Consider the following 24,445-nt stretch of genomic DNA (forward strand, 5'->3'; position numbering starts at 1 on the left):
GGCCTCCATTGTGCCCTCACACCTCTGCATTCAAGATGGCAGAGATCTGGGACACACTGGAGGAGCTCTGGGCACCACCCCTGGGGTGGTGATGGATAGGGGAGTGGTCACTCCCCTTTCCTTTGTCCAGTTTCACGCCAGGGTAGGGGCTGGGGGATCCCTGAACCGGTGTAGACTGGCTTATGCAAGAAGGGCACCATCTGTGCCCTTCAAAGCATTTCCAGAGGCTGGGGGAGGCTACTCCTCCCCAGCCCTTAACACCTATTTCCAAATGGAGAGGGTGTAACACCCTCTCTCAGAGGAAACCCATTGTTCTGCCTTCCTGGGACTGGGCTGCTTAGACCCCAGGAGGGCAGACACCTGTCTGTGGGTTGGCATCAGCTGTAGCTGCAGTGAAAACCCCAGAGAGCTAGTTTGGCACTACCCGGGGTCCATGCTAGAGCCCCTGGAATGCATGGGATTGGCACCCCAATACCAGATTTGACATGGGGTGACAATTCCATGATCTTAAACATGTTACATGGCCATATTCAGAGTTACCATTGTGAAGCTACATGTAGGTATTGACCTATATGTAGTGCACAGGTGTAATGGTGTCCCCGCACTAACAAAGTCCGGGGAAATTGCCCTGAACAATGTGGGAGCACCTTGGCTAGTGCAAGGGTGCCCTCAAACTTAGTAACTTTGCACCTAACCTTCACTAAGTGAGTGTTAGACATATAGGTGACTTAAGTTAGTGCAGTGTAAAATGGCTGTGAAATAACGTGGACGTTATTTCACTCAGGCTGCAGTGGCAGTCCTGTGTAAGAATTGTCAGAGCTCCCTATGTGTGGCAAAATAAATGCTGCAGCCCATAGGTATCTCCTGGAACCCCACTACCCTGGGTACCTAGGTACCATATACTAGGTGATTATAAGGGTGTTCCAGTTTGCCAATCAGAATTGATAAAATTAGTCACTAGCCTGCAGTGACAACTTTAAAAGCAGAGGGAGCATAAACACTGAGGTTCTGGTTAGCAGAGCCTCAGTGATACAGTTAGGCACCACACAGGGAACACATTTAGGCCACAAACTATGAGCACTGGGGTCCTGGCTAGCGGGATCCCAGTGAGAAAGTCAGAAACAAACTGACACACAAGTAAAAATGGGGGCAACATGCCAGGCAAGATGGTACTTTCCTATACAGTGTGCCAATCAGAATTGGTAAAAACGGTCACTAACCTGCAGTGACAATTTTAAAGGCAGAGAGAGCATAAGCACTGAGGTTCTGGTTAGCAGAGCCTCAGGGACACAGTTAGGCACCACACAGGGAACACATTCACGCCACAAACTATGAGCACTGGGGTCCTGGCTAGCAGGATCCCAATGAGACAGGCAAAAACAAACTGACACACAAGTAAAAATGGGGGTAACATGCCAGGCAAGATGGTACTTTCCTACAGTGGTGTAAATTATGCTACAAAAGTGAAAGGTACACATGCCAACAGGTAGGTTCAAATAATGATGGCACTAGTGATGTTTGCTAACTAATGGAACTGTACATGGCCCACTTATCATGAGGGAGTATTGCTCACTGACTGTACCCAAAGTGCATTGTATGTTATGTCAAATGTAACAGGACCACCATCACATGAGACACAGTAGTAAGGTAGCATCACTCTTGGCTCACTGAAGAGACGTGGTCTGTTGGGTACAAGTGAAAATATATTCTCTTTAACAGACATATGGTTGAATACAGCAATCGATCAGCTCATGTTGTTTGATGTGGGTGACACACTGAAGACAAGTGGCCTGTTGGGTACACAAAGTACAGGGCTCCACATTCCATAACATGTATATCCTTTGTATTGTAGGAAAGTACCCTCTTTTTGGCACGTCACCCCCAATTTCTGCATGATGTCAGTGTGTTTAGCTGTGTTCAATGGGATCCTGCTAATCAGGTCCCCGGTGCTAGTGCTCTCTCGCCTCTAAATTTTGTCACTGTATACTGGTAACCCAGTATATCACCCAAAATTGGCATACTGGTCCCCCCTTAGAAGTCCCCAGTATATGGTACCTAGGTACCCAGGGCATTGGCGTCCCAGGGGGTTCCTATGGGCTGTAACATTTATTTTGCCACCCATAGGGAGCCCATGCAAAGGCTTCTACAGGACTGCCATTGCAGCCTGTGTGAAATGGTGCATAAACCATTTCACAGCTGTTTACACTGCACCAGGTCACTTAGAAGTCACCTATGTGTCAGGCCTTCCAACCTTGAATGCTGGGTGCAGAGTACCTGTGTGTGAGGGCACCCCTGAAGTAGCAAAGGTGCCCCCCACGTCGTCCAGGACCATTATCCTGGACTTCGTGAGTGTGGGGATGCCATTTTCTGTGTGCACTGCACATAGTTCACTACCTATGTGCAGCTTCTCAATGGTAACTCTGAATGTGGGCATGTTTGGTATCAAACATGTTGGAATCATACCTCAAAGTTTTTACAAGCATTGGTTGTATGATTCTATGCACTCCTTTGAGGACCCCCAGTACTGACATTACAGCCTTCTGAGGTTTTCCAGGCAGCCCCATCTACTGCCACCTCGCAGACAGGTTTTTACCCTTCTGTTGCTTGAGCAGCTCAAACCCAGGAAGGCAGAACAAATGATTTCCTTTGGGAGAGGGATTTTACACCCTTTCCCCTTGGAAATAGGTGTTACAGTCATGGGAGGGGTAACCTCCGAGAACCTCTGGGAATGCTTTGAAGGGCACAGATGGTGCCCTCCTTATATAATCCAGTCTATACCGGTTCAGGGAACCCCAGTCCCTGCTTTTGCGCAAAACTGGACAAAGGAAAGGGGAGTGGCCACCCCCTGTCCATCACCACCCCAGTGGTGGTGCTCAGACCTCCTCCAGAGGGTCCTTGAGTTTTGACGTCTTGGATTCCAAGGTGGCAGGGAACTCTGGGAGCATCTGAATGGCCAGTGCCAGCAGGTGACGTCAGAGCCCTCCCATAATAGGTGCTTACCTGTGTGGCTGACCAATCCCCCTTTCAGGGCTATTTAGGGTCTCTCTCTTGGGTGGTTCTTCAGATTCAGACTGCAAGACTCCAGCAGGAATCCTCTGTATCCTTTACTTCACCTTCTTACCGAAAAGACTGTATCTGGACACTCCAGAAACTCTACAAATGTAACAAAGAACCAATGACGACTTCTGCAACATTGTATCTTCAGCTCCTGCCAGCAACTGCAACTGTTTCCCGGTCTTGCATCCTCAGAGGACAGTCAGTCTTCAGCCTGCACCAGGAGAACGGAGGAATCTCCCTTAAAGAGAAGGAGTCACTTCCCTGCTTCAGCAGGCAATCCCTCTTCAGCGACGGCCAGTGGCTTGGGTCCCCTCTCCTGATGAAGTATGTGAATCCAGCATCATGGGTGGTGGACTGAAGTGGTCCAGACAGTCCAGACATCCAACTGTCTAACTTTGGTGGAGGTAAGAGCGTGCCTCCCTACGCAAGACAGTACCCTCGTGCACCATGTCTTTTGCAGTTGCCAATGCTTGTTGGCATCCTTCCATGAACTTCTTCATGCACCGTGCAGCTCCGGCCCCCAGCACTCCTTTCTGCGATGCACAGCCTCCATCGTGGTTCTCCGGCGGCATGGGATCCCTTTGTGTAGTGCTGCATGGGCCTCCTTTTGCACCTTCTTTGTGCCCGTGCTGTGAGACTCCTGTGTGTGCTTCCTGGTCTTCTGAGGGCTCTCTGACTTTCTGAGATCCCCTTCTGTCTCCCCCTCCTGGGAAGAGTCCACCAGGTCCCTCCTGGTCCCAGGCAGCGCCATTTTCCACTAACTGTGAGCTTTGCGTGTGCCAAGGCCTGTTGACAAAACCCAGTGACACAAACCAGACTGCAATCCTCCATCCGGCGTGAGACATCATCTGCTCCAACCAGGAACCTGCACCTGTCTTCTTGCGTGCAGTACTGACTGTTCTTCTTCATCGGTGGTTTCTTCTCATGAGTGTAAGTATGTCATGAGATGTCATGACTTTGACTGTACAATTAACTTTTGTTGTGATGATGTGAGGAGTATGTTTGTAAAAATGTTAGGAAGCTGAAGCTCTGGCAAAACCTGTCAAAGGGTGTTTGGTGATGAAGATTTTGACACATCCTCATTTTGTTAATGTAGCTTTATGTCATATTTTTGTCATGGGCTGTGTTCTCCAGACATTTGCTATGCGAATTGTGTTATATGTCTGGTTTCATAGCTAACCTCTTTGTTTTTGTGTTTGTTTAGGTAGCTTCACCATGGAATGTTCATTTGGACATTTCAGAGATGTGACTTTAGCAGGCATATGATGCTGTTGGGACACACGAAGTGGACATGGATTGTTCCTGGAAATGTATGTCACAGACTTTGGGTGTACACGCCTGTGCCAAGACAGCTTACATAGTGATAGGTTGGAAGTTAAGGAGACTCCATTGGACTTCTTCTTTGTCATGTGGTGGCCATGATGCATTATGTATTTTATATGTGCTCATAAAATATGTAGTTGTAGGTGAATTCATGGTAGTTTCGCTTCACATTTGCTAATCACTCTTTTTATATGAACTATATGTAGCTGTTGATGTGTTTCATCATTGCAGGCCCAAGTTCCTGTGGCACACCCACAAACATTTGTTTGTGCCATGCCACCAGATGCAGAAGCATTGGATTAAAATGGCACTGTGATCAGAATCTGTTCTACTGCCACCTGTGTCTTGCATTATATGATGTTGCATTCCTTTTGTGAGTTAGGCGATATGGCTCCAGCTGATGACATTAACCAATTTTATTGTTGCCTATTCTACAGGACATTGTCTGATATATCCCTTCTTCCATGTTCTGGAGGTCTGTACATGTAAATTTGATCACGTACACAACATGATTCGGACATGTTTGATTTGCTATGTTTCTGAGATCACGCAGCCTATGATTTGAACAATGTAAATAAAATATTTTTAGACAAGACCTTTTTATGTATGTGTTGGTGTGACATGGTTGTGATCCTGAGCTAAACATATCCATGCTTACACAAGTAGCTTGTTTTGTCATTGTATAGTTCACATGGTATTACAGATCTATATTGCTAAATGTGAAATTTACCACAGCAGACAATGAGTTGTGACTTGTGAATTTATTAAAGTGGTAGAGGTGAAGACATACTTGGTGCAAAAACAAACGTAAAAGAAAAGTGAAGTAGTCAGTCATGGTGAATGAAACCATAGATGTAGATGCCAAATCATCTGAAAATCAAAGTCCAGATTACGCCTCCTATCAGAAATGAAATAGTGTCTAGAATTAGCCCACTGAGTGTATGTGTGACACACAATTGAGTACATTAAGGCTGAGGTTTCTTGCTGGTAGTGGTGGGTGTCTTGCCATCTGCACCTCCTCGATATTTACATGGATGTCCCCGCTTGCGAGGATGGGGTTTGTTCAGCTGCTTCAGAGGGCATGCTGTCTGGTGTTTCTTCCTCTGGCAGGGCCTCCCTTCCTATGGCTGCCACAAATGTAGATGGGCTTGATGTAGTTGCATTACAGGCAGGGGTAGATGGTGTTGGAAAAGCCCTGCTCAGGGTTGTAGGTATGTCCATCAGCACCCCTGTTAGGATACCGATGTTAGAGTTATGGCCCTCCATCTGTTGGTCCATGTTCCTCTGCAGCTGCTTAATTTCACTTAGCTATCTGATAGACCCCCAAGACTCGGCTGATGGTATCCTGGTCATGAGTGGCCCCAGTGGCCTCACTCTGCTGGCCCACAGCATACCTCCGATGTATGCTGCCCCCACAAGCCTGTGCCCTTTGGCCCAGGGTACTGTCTCCAACTGGGTCCTTGTCCCTCTGTGTCAGGGCTGGTGCTTTGCACTTCATGATCCAGGACTGGAGGCACAGGATTGTACTAACTGTGCTAGATACACAGGTTGGGGATAATGTTGTTGTCACAGCTGAGGTAGGAGGAGTTGGTGTTGGCACAGTGAGACTCACTGTTGCTGTCTGACCAGGCTTACCAGATGTGCCAGATCAGTCATCTACGTCCACATGTCCAGAGTGTTGTCATCACTGAGGGCTTCATCCGGGGATGGGTTAGGAGTCTGTTCGGTAGACATTCTCTGCCCTGGTGTTATGCCAGATTGACCTGCTGTGAAGTAGAGTACATTGCTATTGGTGGAAGTGTGGAATCTAGATCCAAATGTTTTGTGTCACAGTAAGTAGGGACCTAGAAAATGGTAATAGGTAGGGTTTCCTATTGTGGTATATTTCCATGGTATTGAAGATGTTGACATACATGACATTTGTAGAGGTTACAAAAACTGTATTAGAATTGAGCAGCTGATTAGATGTGCTGATAAGTTGCATTTTAGATGAAGGAATGAACATGATGGAAAACAGTTAAGCTAACACAGTGGAGAAGTAACACGTGTACTTGACCGTTCCAAAGCCTAGTAGTGTAAGATACAAGCGAACACACAACTTGGTTGTATATGTAGCAGTGGTCAGCATGTGAGCAGGGCACAGTCAGTGGGTTACCTGCCACTTCCAATCAGCTGATTCAGCTTAATGCCTTACAAATAATTGATGTACACACTTGGTAAGGTGTCATTCATGCCATCATTAATTTCATTTGTGGATACCAGGATAACATCAAGCTAGGTAGGCAAACAAGTCTCTAAGTAAAGCATGATATGTAAATTGCATAGTCCATGATATGTGAACATCAGTTGTGACATGGCAAACAAGTGAATATAGGCAGGAGAACAATGGGCTCTAGTTTTGAGTTACAGAAACAGGGAGTCATGGCAGTTTTTATCATGTCACATTCTGACTCCTAACATTAGACAAACGGTAGACTCCATGATGAGTGAACATTAGTTGTGACATGGCAAACAAGTGAATATGGACAAGAGCACAATAGCCTTCTTCAGTTATCGGCAGAATTTGATACGGTCAACCATACTTTGTTTCTTGACCGTTTAGAGGGCATAGGACTGGAAGGAGCTGCTCTCTCCTTATCGCAGTCCTTTCTCACAGATCGCAAGCAATCATTATCCCTAAAAGGCATCACCTCAGATCCATTTTCTCTGCCGTGTGGGGTTCCCCAGTGCTCATATTTGAGTCCTACTCTTTTTAGTTTTTATTTTACACCTCTGGCCTCTTTGGTGACATTTTTTGGGTTCTCACTAGTTTCATATGCTAATGACAGCCAAATTGTGGTTTTCCTTTCCAGCAAAGGTCCTGAACTGAGTGACACTTTTCAGAATTGTATGAGTGTTGCAAGACATTGGATGGGCTACAATTGCATGTGTTAGACCTGGAATCCGTGGCATGGTCTCCCCTAACTTTTTGCCTCTGCATCCCAGGTTGTTGCTGTGTACTGGACTCTGTTTTTGCTGTTTTTGTTACTCTGGGCACTTTACCACAACTGATCCATGCTAAAGTGCAAGTGCTCCCTATGTGTAAATTGTATGTGTAATTGGCTGTTCCATGATTGGCATATTTAATTTACTAGTAGGTCCCTGGAAAAGTGCACTAGAGGAGACTAGGGCCTGTAAATCAAATGCTACTAGTGGTCCTGCAGCACTGGTTGTGCCACCCACATGAGTAGCCCTGTAAACATAGCACAGCAACTGCAGTGTGTATGTGTGCAGGTTTAAACTGTGGATTCGACCTGGCAAGTGTACCCACTTGCCAGGCCCAAACCTTCCCTTCTTAAACATGTAAGGCACCCCTAAGGTAGGCCCTAGGTAGTGCCATGGGCAAAATGCAGTGTATGTTAAAGGTGGGACATTTACTGATGTGTTTTACACGTCCTAACAGTGAAATACTGCCAAATTCGGTTTTCACTGTCGCAAGGCCTCTCTCTCTCACAGGATAACATGGGGGCTGCCTTTAAATATCCTTAAAGTGCAGTTTCTCTTTGAAAGCAAATAGCGATTTGGAGTTTGGGGTCTCTGAACTCATAATTTCAAAATACATATTTTGGTAAAGTTGTTTTTTAAATTGTCTGTTTCAAAAATGCTACTTTTAGAAAGTGGGCATTTTCTTGCTTAAACCATTCTGTGACTGCCTGCTTGTGTATTCCTTGTCTGGGTCAGACTGACAGTTGGGCTGTTTGTGAATCCCCTCTAGACAGTGACACAAAGGGAGCTGGGGCATAGCCTGCATATCCTGATGAGCCATCTGGGCTAGAGTAGAGAGAGGAGTGGTCACTTACACCTGAATGGGCTGTGCCTGCCCTCACACAATGCAGTCTCCCACCCCTGGGCGTAGGTTTGGAGCCAGGCAGGATCTTGTGAACAACAGAGACTTTCCTTTGAAGTTTGCCTACTTCAAAGGCAGAAAGGGGTATAAGTAGTGGACCCAAAACCCCAGATTGTTACATTACTTCTGGATTCAAGAGGAATCTCTGCCAAGGAGAAAAGATAAAGAGCTGGAGGAGGAGTTCTGCCCCTTTGCCTGTGACTGTGCTTTGCTGGGATGCCATGTAGCTGCTGCTTCTGCCTGAGAGAGGACAAAGGCTGGGCTTTGTGGTATATTGCTGCTTGTGAAGAATCTCCAGCAACTGGAACTGAGCTTGCCTTCTGTTTTGAAGTCTCAGGGCCATCAAAGACTTCCTCTGCCAGCACGTGGATTCTCTGCTGAGACTCCTGCACTGCTAAGTGTTATCCAGTCTCTGGACCACTGAGAGGTGACGTTGGCAGAACAATGACAGAAATCCACGCACAGAACAACGTACGGCAAAAAAACTGACACCCCACCAGCAACACAGCTGAAAAACGACCCGCCACCAGCTTCATGGATTAAATCGACACTCCACCTGCATTGTGAATGGGAGATCGATGCATCGCAGCTGGAGAAACACCTGCTTATAGCTGCTGATAACAGCGCAAACCTCACGCAGCGAGGTTTTCCAACACTGTGCAACCGGATTTCTCATGCATCATTGCAGGGCGTCAAAAATCAACGCAAGCCTGCGCAGATCCGAGGTGCCCATCCAGAAATCGATGGATCTCCCTCTTATGGGAGAGAAAAATGATGCATCGCCAATCCGACTGGAGAAGAAAGAATGCACGGCCTCACTCGCAAGTAAGGAATCAACACATCGCTGAATTTTTCAACACACTGTGAGAAAGTAGCCTCTTTCTAGCATGGTTACCCCCATTTTTGGCCTGCTTGTCAGTGTTTGTCAGTGTGTTTTTACTGTCTCACTCGGATCCTGCTAGCCAGGACCCCAGTGCTCATAGTTTGTGGCCTACATGTCAGTATGTTTTACCTTTTTGTCAGTATGCTTGACTATGTCACTTGAGTCCTGCTAACCAGAACTCCATTGCTCATGCATTCTCTAATTCCAAATGTTTACTTACATATTGGTAACCCAGTATTTCACTCCAAATTGACATACTGGACCCCCCTTATAAGTCCCTGGTACATGGTACCTAGGTACCCAGGGCATCGGGGTTCCAGGAGATCCTATGGGCTGCAGCATTTCTTTTCCCTCCCATAAGGAGCTCATACAAACACTTCTTCAGGACCGCCATTGCAGCCTGAGTTAAATAGTGCAAGCTCTATTTCACAGCCATTTTCACTGCACCATGTAACTTAGAAGTCACCTATATGTCTAACCTTCAGACCCTGAAGGCTAGGTGCATAGTACCTGTGTGTGAGGGCACCTCTGCACTAGCAAAGGTGCCCCCACATCGCCCAGGCCCATTTTCCCAGACTTCATGAGTGCGGGAAAACCATTATAAGTGTGCACAATATATAGGTCAACACATATATGTAGCTTCACAATGATAACTCTGACTATGGCCATGTGAGGAGTCTAGGATTAAGAAATTGTTCCCCTAATCTGATTCTGGTATTGGGGGGCCAATTCCATGCACCTTTGAGGCTCCACCATGGACCCCCAGTACTGCCATTCCAGTCTTCTGAGGCTTTCATTGCAGCCACAGCTGCTGCAACCTCACAGACAGGCTTCTGCCCTCCTGGGGCTTGAGCAGCTCAATCCCAGGAAGGCAGAACAAAGCATTTCCTTTAGGAGAGGGGTGTTACACCCTCTCCCTTTGGTAATAGGTGTTAAATGCATCTAGAAGTGCTTTGAAGGGCACAGATGGTGCCCTCCTTGCATAATCCACTCTACACTGGAAAAACTGAACAAAGGAAAGGGGAGTGACGACTCCCCTGTTCATCGCCATCCCAGGGGTGGTGCCCAGAGCTCCTCCGGAGTGTCCCTGGGTTCTGCCTTCTTGTTTTCCGGATGTTCAGGGAACTCTGGGAGCATCTGAGTGGCCAGTGCCAGCAGGTGACATCAGTGACCCCTCCTGGTAGGCCTATACCTGGTTAGGTGACCAATTCCCCTCTGAGGGCTATTTAGGGTTTCTCCTGTCGGTGTTTCCTCAGATTCGGATTGCAATACTCCAGCAGGGATCCTCTCCATCCTTTACTTCATCTTCTACCGTCGGATCAACAACAGAACTGCTCCAGGAACTCTACAACTGCAGCAAAGTATCCAAGAAGGCGTCTGCAACTCTGTAACTTCAGCTCCTGCCAGCAACTGCAACAGTTTCCAGGTCGTGCACGCTCTGAGGACTGCCTGTCTTCATCATGCACAAGAAGAACCAAAGGAATCTCCCATGGAGTGAAGGCGTCACTTCACGGCATCAGCAGGAGCTTCTCTGCAGTGACGACCAGTACTCTGGGTCCCCCCTCCCAATGACGAGCATGGATCCTGGAACACAGGTGGTAGAATAAAGTGACTCTGACTGTCCAAAAGTCCAGCTGTCCACATTTTTTGGAGGTAAGAGCTTGCATCCCCGTGCCAGGCGGTACCACTGTGCACCAAGTGTTTTGCAGCTCCTAGGGCTGCTGTGCTATTTTCCAAGAAGTCCTTCATGCACAGTGTATCCCTGGTTCCTAGCACTCTATCCGGTAATGCTCAGATCAATGAGTTGTTCCCTGGCAGTATGGGATCCCCTTGTGAAGTGCTGCAACAACTGAAGTGCTGTGCTGTGGGACTCCTGTGTGAGCTGCCTGGTCTTCTGAGGGATCTCTGAGTTGCCGAGAGCCCCCTCTGTCTCCCCCTTCTGGGTAGAGTTGACCTGGTGCTTCCTGGGCTCGGGCAGCACCATTTGTTTCTGAAAGCACGTTTTGCATTTACCAAGGCTTATTGGCAGAATCCTATGAAGCAACTCAGAACTGCATTCATCCGGCGTGGGACATCTTTTGCACCAACCAGGAATCTGTCTTCTTTGGTGCAGTACTGATTTGTCTTCTCACCAGTGGTTCCTCTTTTGCACCTTCATCTGGGTTAGCAGGGACTCCTGTACTTCCTAGACTCTTCAGTGCTTCTTGGACTTGGTCCCCTTCTTCCACAGGTCTTCAAGTCCAGGAACCCATCATCGGTGTCTTGCAGTCTCTTCCAGTTCTTGCATTATCTTCTATCACAACTTCTAGTGTGTTTTAGGAAACTTGCTGTGTTTTACTCCTGCTTTCCTGGGCTTAGGGATGGGGTATTTTACTTACCTTTGGTGGTTTCTCACACTCCCAGCACCCCTCTACACACTAAACTTGCCTAGGTGGGAAAGTGACTTTCACATTCCACTATTTCAGTATATGGTTTGTGTTCCCCCTAGGCCCATTGCAATCTATTGTGATTTTCACTATTTGCACTATTTTCTGACTGTTTACTTACCTATTTTTGGTTACTAATGTATATAGTGTGTAATTTACCTACCTTCTAAGGGAGTATAGCCTCTAAGACATTTTTGGCCTTGTGTCACTAAAATAAAGTACCTTTATTTTTGGTAACACCAAGTATTGTCTTTCTTATGTATAAGTACGGTGTGACTACAGTGGTACTGAAAGAGCTTTGCAGGCCTCCTAGTTCAGCTTCGACTGCTCTGTCTACAGCTACCTTTGGACAGCCTGGCTTCTAGACACTGACTACATTTCACTAATAAGGGATAACTGGACCTGGTATAAGGCGTAAGTACCTGTGGTAACCACTACAAACCAGGCCAGCCTGCTACACGCACTCTCGCCTGTGCAGCTTTATTTTTTACGCCTACCAGGTACTTTGTGTAAAATCAACATTTCCATTGTTTTCTAAGGAATAAGACTCTTTTTCTTTTGAAAATTCATATCTTGACTCCTGTATGTTGGAGTTTTGCCATTTTGGTCTTGTTTGATTTAGATAAATATTACCTATTTTTCTAAAATAGTGTGGTGTCCATTTTGTAGTGTTTTTACTGTATTACTGTGTGTGTTGGTACAAATACTTTACACATTGCCTTTGAGATAAGCCTGACTGCGTGTGCCAAGCTACCGAGGTGGTGAGCAGGAGTTTTCTAAGTGTGTATTTCCCTTGCCCTGACTAGAGTGAGGGTCCCTGCTTGGACAGAGTACAAACTGACTACCAACCAGAGACCCCATTTCTAACACTTTCAAATTAAACTCCTCAAACACGGAACTGATTCTTTTTGGTAATAATACATCCTTCTGGCCCTCTTCCAGGTAGCCAGACAAATGTGCCCCCCTTCTGACCCCAGTCAAGGAGGTAAAGAATCTTGGTGTCATTTTAGATGAGAGACTCATCTACAAAGATCAAGTCAACAAAGTCACCTCATATACCTTCTTTATCTTTAGAGCTATCAGGAAAATACAGCCGTATATTCCTGTGGACCTGCTGAAAGCAGTGGTCATAGCCCTTGTACTATCTTGGATTGACTGCTGCAATGGTCTATATCAAAGTCTTTCGAAAACCGTGTTGCATACGTTGCAGATCCTTCAGAATGCAGCAACACAGCTGTTACTAAATGTTTGTAGATTTCATTCAGCCAGGTAAGCCATTCACCGGTTGCACTGTCTACCAGTCATAGGAAACATAGGGGCATATTTATACTCTGTTTGCACCGGATTTGTGTAATTTATTTTTACGCAAATCCAGCGCAAACCTAACTCCATATTTATACTTTGGCGCTAGACCCGTCTTGTGCCAAATGTATGGAGTTTGAGTCATTTTGTTACCATGGAAACCTACCTTGAGTTAACAAGATGCAAGGTAGGCATTCCAAGGCAAAAAATTACTCTAAGGCCTTTGCGCCTTATATATACTCCCGTGCAAAAATGACGCAACGGAGGGGGAGGGCCTTAAAAAATGACTCTAAACCAGTTTAGAGTAATTTTTTAACGCCTGGGTCAGGGCAGGCATTAAGGGACCTGTGGGCTCATTTCCATAGTCTCCGACCATGGAAGCAGTCCGCAGTTGCCCTTCCCTGCCCCCAGGGACACCCCCTGCCACCCTCGCCCACCCCTGGAGGACACCCATGGATGGGGGGGACCCATCTACGGTAAGTAGAGGTAAGTATTTTTTTATTTATGTAGAAGTGGCATAGGGGTGCCTAACTTGGGACCCCTGACATGCCATTGTGCCCAATGGCCATGCCCAGGGAACTGAAGTCCCCTGGGCATGGCCATTGACGCAGGGGGGCATGGCTCCTGTCTTGCTAAGACAGGAGTCATTTCCATGGGGGTTGTGCATCAAAAGATGGCGCTAGTCAGGTTAGAGTCAATATTCTTGACTCTAACCTGACTTGCAACATTCTTTGACGCACAACCCCCAGTCTTCCCTATGCCTCCGCTGCCCGGTTAGCGTAACTTATTTTGACGCTAACCAGGCTGCAGCGCCGGCTACCATCATTCTATAAATAAGGTGCCCTACTGGCGCGTTGGAATGGCGGTAGCAAGCATTAAACTTTTTGACGTAAATCTGCGCTAGCGCAGGTTTGCGTCAAAAAGTATAAATATGGGCCTCATTGTTTTCAAGTCCCCTTGTAAGTCCCTACATGGGATAGGATCACAATATCTTAGAGAAAGGTTTGGCTGGTACTCGCCTTCGAAAAACGTTTCATTCATGTACAGCATAAAACCTGGGTTTGCTTTCTCACAAACTTTCCTCCTGGGGGGAGAAGTTTTGTCGGGTGCACAGCTCGGAATTGGAATCTTCTACCTCTGGAAATTAAATCCGCTACTTCCTCATTGCCCTTTCAAAAGTTCTTAAAAACCTGGCTCTCTAGCCAGAAGGTTTTTTTTGTTTGTCTTCACATCTGTATTACCTCTAGCTGCACTGGTCTCTGTTCACTTAGCACCTAGATGCGCCCGGGCAATTGTTTACGCTTTATACATTTCAAATCAATCAATCTTGTTTTGAGTTACAGAAACAGGGCCTCATGGTAGTTGTAGTCATGTCACTTAATGACTCCAAAAGCTAGACAAATGGTGCACTCTATGATGAGTGAACAATAGTTGTGACATGGGAAACAAGTGAATATGGGCAAGAGCACCATGGCCTCTTGTTTTGAGTTACAGAAACAGGACCTCATGGTAGCTGTAATCATGTCAGTCTCTCTTCTTCCCATCACTTGACAAATGGTTAATTTTACATACCTGTTGCTACTCTGCAGTTAGGTTGGACTACACATTTACATATTGACAGGTAGCCTGGGTCCTGGGATGATATTTACTAGTAACACAATTACAGACCCCATTCCAACATATGGCATGTAATGGAGATTGATATGTGTGATGTTATGAATGACAATACACATTGACATTCTAACATCTCTGTTACTTTGGGTATTGCATGTTAGAAAATTAGATGGACAACACAATGGCAAAAGCAGACATGTGGGCCTAAAGGACATTGAGGTTTTGTTACAGTTATTGTGGTGTAACTTACCAGACTCCGCTCCCCCAGCTATTCCTGTCAAGCCCTAAGGATTCAGAATGATCAAGACCTTCTCCTCACAGGGAATTTCAATGGGGTACTGGGAGGACAACCACCACTCTTCTGGGACTCCATCTGTTGCCTCGAGGCCAGGGAATGCCCTTTCCCCCTCTGGGTACTCTACCTCTTCCTAATATCCTTCTTTGTGCACAAGGTGATGTCTACGGCATTGATTCTGTCGTCTATCTTTTACCACATTTCCATTTTCCTGCTAAGAGGGGTATCATTGACTTGGGCTCAAAACAATTGTGGCTCCCCTCCTATGAATTCATCCACCATGACTCTCAACTCATCCTCAGAAAAACATGTATTTTTAGAACATGACATGACTCTAAATTAAAGTGGGTGACAAGGACTGAAAAAAAACAAGGCAAGTGATTTAGGGAAATAAATTAGAAGAAGTATGTGGAAAGTGTTAAATAGAATGGTAAAAAGGGCTGCCTTATTTCACAAAAGTTAAAACAATGATGGGTGGTCTTTGTTTTGCTGTGCTGCAGTGGCAAGGCATAGGATCATGGTCTGGGAGGGGGTGAGTTTTATACTATGATTTGCCGGTGTGTCCAATTGGCCAATGGGTGTCAGCTGTGTTGTTTTTGACTGCGTCCAATATGCACTGTTCTGGTGCTTTGCCTACAGAGTACCGCAACGGCCTACCACCATCTGGATACGCCACAAGGAGACAGCCAGTACAAGTGTGTTTTTGTAACTGGCTGGGCGGTTAGCTCCGCCCATGGCAGCAATGAAGTATGAATCGCCAACATTGCAGCCTGCTGTGCTGCTGGTGGGTAACACCCCGTCCACACAGTATATATCGTATACGGCGGGCAGGAGACCACGGGCGCAGCAGTTTTCTTGAGACCGCCACTACAGTCTGCCCGCTAAACTCGTAATCTGTCCCTAAGTTCTATGCAGACTGGACACCCCTACTGAAGAGACACTAAAACTGATGCTGGGCAAAGGTATACCTTTTCTCAAATACAACACTTCACCAACGCCTTCAAAGTACACTTTCAGTATAGATAGGGATGAGGTACAGATCCATCATCAGAGGTCTTGGTCATTAATCAAGTATTTTTGTATAAACTCAGTAAAAGATGAGATGACAAGCCATGCCTCATACTTGCTATGACAAGTGTTCTACTGTATGAGGTGTGGCTTGCCATCTTATGTGTTATTGTAACCTGAGCACCACAGACAAATTCAGTTCCCTCAAAGAACTCTTTAAACTATCACCATTTAGAAGAAGAGAAGAATCCTGGTATAACAAAGTTATTTACAAACTTAAGACATTCATACCTCTTTCTTTAGCCAGGAAAGATGTTCGGCATAAGAAAGTCTTACAGCAGTCCTAAATGTACTGGGTCGATAGTGATAAGGTGTAACCCATTCATGGAATTTTAAATCAGAAGATGAGTCATTATAACATCATCATCATTGTTAGCATCATAATTAAAATTAATATTCCAGAAATATGGACAAATAGTATATATATTTCAGTTTAATATATAATAGTTGACCTGTTATTGAGACACAGGCAAAAACGGTAGTGCCATTATACATTTGAGACTAGTCACTTCATGATAACAACTAATTTGGTGACTTAAATTTCTACTTCTACTTTGTAAAGATATGTGAGAACTGCAATTAACGACAAAATAAATATTCATGAGGCTGTGGAGCTGGACTGTGTAGAGCATGGACACAAGTAGGCTGTAAGGCAAAGCAGTAAACATTAGAAGTAAGGGAGATTCATGGGAGAGAGAAGTGAAAACTGCGTGTGTTGGAGGAAAGATGACACTGGAGAATGGAATAGGAAGCTGGGAGAGGGTAGTAATGTCTCAAGTCAGAGAAACCTCCTTGTTTATCAGCTCCATCTTTCCAAACTATTGTAAGTCAGTAAAACTCATTATAAGTGAGTGCAGCCGGGCCCTGCACGCAACCCCTCCTGTTGTGTCATGCTGCAGAGGTCTGCCTCCCTTGATCTGGCTCTCCCCATGGAGGGAGGGAGCCAGCAGAAGACAATGGGATATGCACCATAGGGGTCCCAGGTGTATGGTACACCCCAGTAGCAGATAACACAAGGAGTATGGAGTGTCACATAGGTACAAAATGAAGTTAAATTGCTCTGGACCGTCTGTGTCTCCCGGGCTTCGGGCTAAGGAGACTTTCTCCTTACGGATAGGTGATTGGGGAGGGAGTGGATTAGGTGCGCCAGCGAGCGTCACCCTTTAATGTATGTGTGTATAATTACAGGGCCTACCCTGTTAAGCAATCCACAGGTAGTCCCTTCTCATTACATATATTCAGCCACCTCCTACAGAGGTAGGCCCTCCCTTTTCAATACATGACCCTTTACTGCATGAACCAAGGGATCCCAGGCCCTGACGAATGCTCAGGCCATCTTTGGCTCTAGTTAGTGGGCAGAAACATGCTGGCCAGTGAATTATTGGTGACTCTTCAAGTCATTACTCTCTAGAAGCATCCCATTGTGTTTTTATTCTCAGCAACAATCACCGCAAATAAAGGTGTAATATTACACAGGTGATTGATTAGGCGATTTTAGACTTTCTGTAGTACAACTGGATCCTAATATTATCCAAATAAACTTTATCTCCGCACTCCCTCCAAGTTCTTTTAACAACGAGGTTGAGTCCGTCCAGGTGGTACTATCCTACCTGAATTCAGGTAGGTGGTCATATGATGAAGCATGACACTATACAGTGTGTGAGACCACCTAGTCTACGAGGAGAAATTCCCCTTAGCCCCTTCTGACAACCACATTCAGCACACAAACAGGTTCCGAAGCCTGGGAGACACAGACAGTCCATGACAATTTAACTTAATTTTGTACCTACGTGACCCCCCCACTCCTTGTGTTATTTGTTGCACGCCCAGGGGAGGTAGCATAGGGTCTCAATTCTCTCTCCTCTCCCGTTGTGTTGTCACCCCAGTAGCAGGACAGGCTTGGAGAGTGGCCCCCAGCCACAGCAGATTAGGGCCCCTCTACCACACTGGGCCACCCAGTGCTCTATGCTCACCTCAAAGGCCACCGAGCTCATAGGGCAGGAGCAAAGCATCATCACTTCAGGATCTTTGCTCATGTCCCCGGGGCGCAAATGTCAGCCACAGCCTCCAGCTCACAGTCACTCTTTGCTGCCAGGGGAGGATTTCAGCATCTCGGCTATCCCACTCTATTAATCACTGGCCTGGAATGGTGGCATGCCGCACATCCCTGGCAGAAAACATTAGCCGGAGCCTACAGGGGTGTAACTTGGCTAGTAAGATTGGGGGAGTGTGAGCTTCAGATTTTCCTACAATCGTGCTGGCATAAAATGTCAATCTGGGCACATGAGAGGGGCTTAAGGGACAGCAGAAAGGGAGACAAATGCAAATTAGTAGGGGTACTAAGTTAGTGAAAACACATTATTTTCTAAAAAAAACAACATTTTAGAAGACTTTCAAAGCAGAGAAGGAGAGAGTGTGCCTTTTTGTCTTTGTGCATGTAAAAATTCCTTGTGAAATCTGACAGACAGTACACCATACCAGACTGAATGCATGTGTACCCAACTATTTTCCAGAAAATGTATTTATTATGGGGGTGTAACACTCAACACCTCCGGGAAGCTACGCCCCTCTAGAGCCTACGCACACAGGACTTGCAGTGACCCTTGCACCAGAGTGTTCCCAGTGGCCACCAGAGTACCTGTGGTGTAGTGTTCTGGGCCCTAGGCCCCCATACCAGATGAATACGGACACAGACACCGGTATGTATAGTAGGGAGCTGGCTTCGAGCATGTGCACTCTGGCCCCTTTAGTGGCAGGGTCACCTGACTATTGATGCCTGTGTTGTATGGGTGTAGGGTGATTGTAAAGTCCAGCCATAAGGGAGTGGCTGGTGAAAATGCTTCATGCAGAAGCGCAAGTGTGTGTGCAGCAGGACACTGCATTCCTCCCAAACGTTATTAAAAATAAAAACAAGACCAACTTGTAGAAAAATAGTAAATACCAGACACCAACATAGTCTCTCAGCCTCGAGAGGCAGTCTGCAGGACAGTTTTGGATAGCCACAGCTAGAAACACTCGGACATTTCAGCACAAATCCATGGTTTAACCAACAACTGCTGGGCAGGAACAATGTGCAGATGGAGTCTAGATTCCTCAACCGTCAGTTGGTTGGACCACAGTCCCGTCTCGTGCTGCTTGTAGGAAGGTAGCCTCTTTCTAGCCTTGTTACCCCCACCTTTGGCCTGTTTGTGAGTATATGTCAGGATGTTTTTACTGTCTCACTGGGATCCTGCTAGCCAGGGACCATTGCTCATAGTGAAACCCTATGTTGTCAGTGTGTTTGATATGTGTCAATGGGATCCTGCTAGCCAGGACCCCAGTGCTCATTCGTTTTTGGCCTATATGTGTTCCCTGTGTGGTGCCTAACTGTATTACTGAGGCTCTGCTAACCAGAACTTCAGTGTTTATCCTCTCTCTGCTTTCTAAAATTGTCACTGCAGGCTAGTGACTAATTTTACCAATTCTCATTGGCACAGTGGTACACCCATATAATTCCCTTGTATAAGGTACTTAGGTACCCAGGGTATTGGGGTTCCAGGAGATCCCTATGGGCTGCAGCATTTCTTTTGCCACCCATAGGGAGCTCAGACAATTCTTACACAGGGCTGCCCCTGCAGCCTGAGTGAAATAACGTCCACGTTATTTCACAGCCATTTTTCACTGCACATAAGTAACTGATAAGTCACCTATATGTCTAACCCTCACTTGGCGAAGGTTAGATGCCAAGTTAATTAGTGTGAGGGCACCCTGGCACTAGCCAAGGTGCCCCCACATCATTCAGGGCAATTTCCCCGAACTTTGTGAGTGTAGGGACACCATTACACACATGCACTATACATAGGTCACTACCTATGTATAGCGTCACAATGGTAACTCTCAACATGGCCATTTAACATGTCTAAGATCATGAAATTGTCACCCCAATACCATTCTGGTATTGGGGGGAACAATTCCATGATCCCCCACGTCTTCAGCACAGAACCCAGGTACTTCCAAACTGCCTTTCCGGGGTTTCCACTGCAGCTGCTGCTGTTGCCAACCCCTCAGACAGGATTCTGCCCTCCTGGGGACTGGTCAGCCCCGGCCCAGGAAGGCAGAACAAAGGATTTCCTCTGAGAGAGGGTGTTACACCCTCTCCCTTTGGAAATAGGTGTGAAGGGCTGGGGAGGAGTAGCCTCTCCCAGCCTCTGGAAATGCTTTGATGGGCACAGATGGTGCCCATCTCTGCATCAGCCAGTCTACACCGGTTCAGGGATCTCCCAGCCCTGCTCTGGCGCGAAACTGGACAAAGGAAAGGGGAGTGACCACTCCCCTGACCATTACCTCCCAGGGGAGGTGAACAGAGCTCCTCCAGTGTGTCCCAGACCTCTGCCATCTTGGATTCAGAGGTGTTGGGAGCACACTGGACTGCTCTGAGTGGCCAGTGCCAGCAGGTGACGTCAGAGACCCCCTCTGATAGGTTTTTACCTCTCTTGCTAGCCAAAGTTCCTTTCTTGGTAGCCAAACCTCCTTTTCTGGCTATTTAGGGTCTCTCCTCTGGGGTATTCTTCAGATAACGAATGCAAGAGCTCACCAGAGTTCCTCTGCACTTCCCTCTTCGACTTCTGCCAAGGATCGACTGCTAACTGCTCCAGGACGCCTGCAAAACCGCAACAAAGTAGCAAGATGACTACCAGCAACATTGTAGCGCCTGCTACTGCTGGCTTTCTCGACCGTTTCCTGGTGGTGCATGCTCTGAGGGCTGTCTGCCTTCACCCTGCACTGGAAGCCAAGAAGAAATCTCCAGTGAGTCGACGGAATCTTCCCCCTGCTAACTCAGGCACCAAAAGACTGCATCACCGGTCCTCTGGGTCCCCTCTCATCCTGACGAGCATGGTCCCTGGAACACAGGAGCTAGATCCAAGTGACCCCCACAGTCCATTGATCCTTCAGTCCATGTTTGGTGGAGGTAAGTCCTTGCCTCCCCACACCAGACAGCAAACCTGTGTACTGGGTGATATGCAGCTGCTCCGGCTTCTGTGCACTTCTCCAAGGATTCCTTTGTGCACAGCCTAGCCTGGATCTCCAGCACTCCGTCCTGCAGTGCTCAACCCTCTGAGTTGGACTCCGACGTCGTGGGCCCTCCTTTTGTGACTCTGGTTTCACAAATCTTCTAAGTGCCTGCTCTGGTACTTCTGCGGGTGCTGCCTGCTTCTGCGGGGGCTGTCTGAGTTGCTGAGCACCCCCTCTAGCTCCTCCTCCAAGGGGCGACATCCTGGTCCTTCCTGATCCCCAGCTGCACCCAAAAACCTCTACCATGACCCTTGCAACTAGAAAGGCTTGTTTGCGGTATTTCTGCGTGGAAACACTTCTGCAACATCCAGCAAGCCGTGGGACATCTTCCAACCAAATGACAAGTTCCTAGCCCTTTTTGTTGTTGCAAAATCTTTGGCTTCTTCCACCCAGAGGTGGCCCTTTTGCACCTTCATCCGGGGTTTAGTGGGCTCCTGCTTTTGCTGGTGCTTGTGGTTCTTTCAGAATCCCCCTATCACGACTATTGTGTCCTTTTGGGGTAGCAGGTGTACTTTACTCCTACTTTTCAGGGTCTTGGGGTGGGGTATCTTGGACTCACAAAGTCCGGGGAATTTGCCCTGAACAATGTGGGGGCACCTTGGCTAGTGCCAGGGTGCCCACACACTAAGTAACTTTGCACCTAACCTTCACCAAGTGAGGGTTAGACATATAGGTGACTTATAAGTTACTTAAGTGCAGTGTAAAATGGCTGTGAAATAACGTGGGCGTTATTTCACTCAGGCTGCAGTGGCAGTCCTGGGTAAGAATTGTCTGAGCTGCCTATGGGTGGCAAAAGAAATGCTGCAGCCCATAGGGATCTCCTGGAACCCCAATACCCAGGGTACCTACATACCATATACATGGGAATTATAAGGGTGTTCCAGTGTGCCAATGAGAATTTGTAAAATTAGTCTAGCCTGCAGTGACAATTTTATAAGCAGGGAGAGCATAAACACTGAGGTTCTGGTTAGCAGAGCCTCAGTGATACAATTAGGCACCACACAGGGAATACATACAGGGCATACTCTATGAGCACTGGGGTCCTGACTAGCAGGATCCCAGTGACACATAGGCAAAAACAAACATACATAGAGTAAAAATGGGGGTAACATGCCATGCAAGATGGTACTTTCCTACAACTGAGTTGTGCCATCTTGTCATAAAAGCAGGTCTCTGTGGTCTATTGCATATTAATTGCATGTCTTGAGATTTCACATGTGGTCTGTTGCATGTTGGTTATTACCATAACCAAAGTTCCATAAAGGGGTTTGCCTTGCGACATGCCACCAACCAGTTCATGTTTATGGCTATTAGGGTGTATATTGGGACCATTGTAAGGTCTTAGAACTTCATCACATAATGCAGGCTATCACTTCCTCCACTAGCACTGTGAAAACCGGAAAGACCTTTGACATGTGATGAGGTCTCTTCCCTACCACTCTACTTAAACTAATTCTTCAGGGCCTCTGGCCAGGTGCCCAGCCAAAGAGCAGGAGTTTAAGAGTATCACTCCTGTTTGGTCCTTTTAGGGCTTGGAAAGGGCCTAAGTACAATATCACTGCCTCCCCATCACCACACTCCCAGGTAAGCCCTGAGCTTTTTAGAAACTACAAATTATCTAAAATAAACATAAATAATCATAGGTATAGAAACACTTTTGTCAGTGCTAAGCGAGCCCTGGCATGCTTAACCACAGGTTGGGGACAATCAATCCAGAGTACAACCCACCGCAGCTTTTTGGGGCAGGGGGGTAGTCACTTCTTGGTTTAAGGGGATTGGTGCCCTTGGGTATTACCAAACTTCCCCTTCTAGAGAACAAGGATAGCCACTCTTGAATCTTCAATTTCAACCATATGAGTGGGATGTAATCAACCAGTACTCATACATATTTGACAGGCATGTAGTGTCTAAAGAGATCTGCTACACGTTGCTGGCCACTCATGGACTCTATCATTGTCCATGCCTACAGATTCTGAGTAGCAATAAATAGTAACCATGTTTGGCATCTATGGTTGAGACCCTATAAAAACAATCATATACAAGGATGACTGTAACTCAGTTCATCCTGGTAAATTTCTTTCTCTCTCAGGAAGGGGGGGAACATGGTGGCCGGCTGAAGAGCGCGGCCAGGAGCTCCGAGGCAGCACTGCAGCATTTTTCTTGGATAATGATGCCGACTGTGTAAAAAGACTCTCACCTGGAATCGACTGAAGCGACGCGGCACACGTGGTCGCTGGAAGGGACCCCAGAGGAAACGCTGGAGGAGACCGTTGCAGGGTAATACCACCAGGGACATAATGAGGGCCTATATTACTAAACTTGGGTATCTTAATCTGGAGGAAGACATCCAAAGAGTTCATCGAGACCCCTTCAAGAAAAACGTTGCTAGGAAAACCCCAAGGAAAATAATGGTACCCTTTGTAACATATTCTATTAAAGAATTGATTTTTCAGAGGCACTAAAAGTTACTAGCTTCTCAAAAGGGAATTGGTCTTTTCACATACAGTCTGATGTTTCTAGGGCTACATTGGATAGACAATGTGAGCTGGGGAAATTCATGCAAAAACTTCGGTCTTTGGTGGCAAAGGTTCAGATGAGGTTCCCTGCCGCTCTAAGTATTATATGGAAAAATAAGATGTATAACATTAGGGAGCCGAGTGAAGTTTGTGCTTTCATGGAACAGATTAAGGCATCATCTTAACGGATGTAGATTTCAATGTAGGCTGCCTAGAGGAGAGCTCAAACGGGGGCTTACTTTTGTTTCTCCCCAAAAAGAAAATGGAGGGTTCCCCAGGGATGGTAGGTGAGGGGGGTTTCTAGTTTCCTTTGTCTTTTTTGTACTGGATGTGGGAGCAAATTGGGGAAAAAAGGGAAATACCTTGGCCTTGCGGTGCCAACCTATTGATGACCTTAAGACTCTCGGGAAAGTTCGGGTCCCACTGAGTTTCTCTTTTCTTTTTAATAATCAATGGCAAGAGATACTTATAGTCAGCTGAAGGTTCTCTCGTGGAATGTAAATGGGCTTAGGGTCAAGACGAGAAGGAGGAGGATTCTGGAGTTGTTGAATATGATAGAACAAGAAGTGATTATTCTTCAGGAAGCCCACTTCTTACTAGGGGAGTGGGATGACATGTTTAAGCATGTGAAATGGGTTCACCATAGTACAACTACCAATCAATCTAGTGTGATCAAGGGTGTGGCAATTCTTTTAAAAAAATTCTTAAAGGCTAGGGTGGATAAAGTTACCACTGACTCTAAAGTTGAGTGCCAAAGTGGAAATATTTGGGTCAAGGTTTAACATAATGGGATATTATGGCCCCATCATAGATGACCCGGCCACTTCCAGGAACTATACAACTATTTGTTCACATCTGAATATCCAATTTTACTGAGGGGTGATTTCAATGTACTTCTGGGCCCAAAGTTAGATAAATCCACCCACCTCCAGGGGCACTGTAAACTCTATAAAAACAAGATTTTGGATGAAGCAGGCTATTGAAGACCTGGGTTTGGTTGATGTTTGGAGATCGAAAGGCGGC

General features: G+C 46.5%; 1 protein-coding gene across 1 annotated transcript in view; it reads right to left on the bottom strand.

Moving 5' to 3' along the window:
- LOC138262460 (protein FAM133-like) overlaps positions 1 to 17,890 on the bottom strand; it is a 101,239-nt gene extending 83,349 nt beyond the window's left edge. Inside the window, exon 1 of the mRNA XM_069212355.1 lies at positions 17,828 to 17,890. Coding sequence (XP_069068456.1) covers positions 17,828 to 17,890 — 63 coding nt within the window. The remainder of the gene's footprint in view (positions 1 to 17,827) is intronic.
- Between the last annotated feature and the right edge of the window lie 6,555 nt (positions 17,891 to 24,445).

The sequence above is a fragment of the Pleurodeles waltl genome, chromosome 10 (genome assembly GCF_031143425.1).
Source record: "Pleurodeles waltl isolate 20211129_DDA chromosome 10, aPleWal1.hap1.20221129, whole genome shotgun sequence".
NCBI classification, from domain to species: Eukaryota; Metazoa; Chordata; class Amphibia; order Caudata; family Salamandridae; genus Pleurodeles; species Pleurodeles waltl.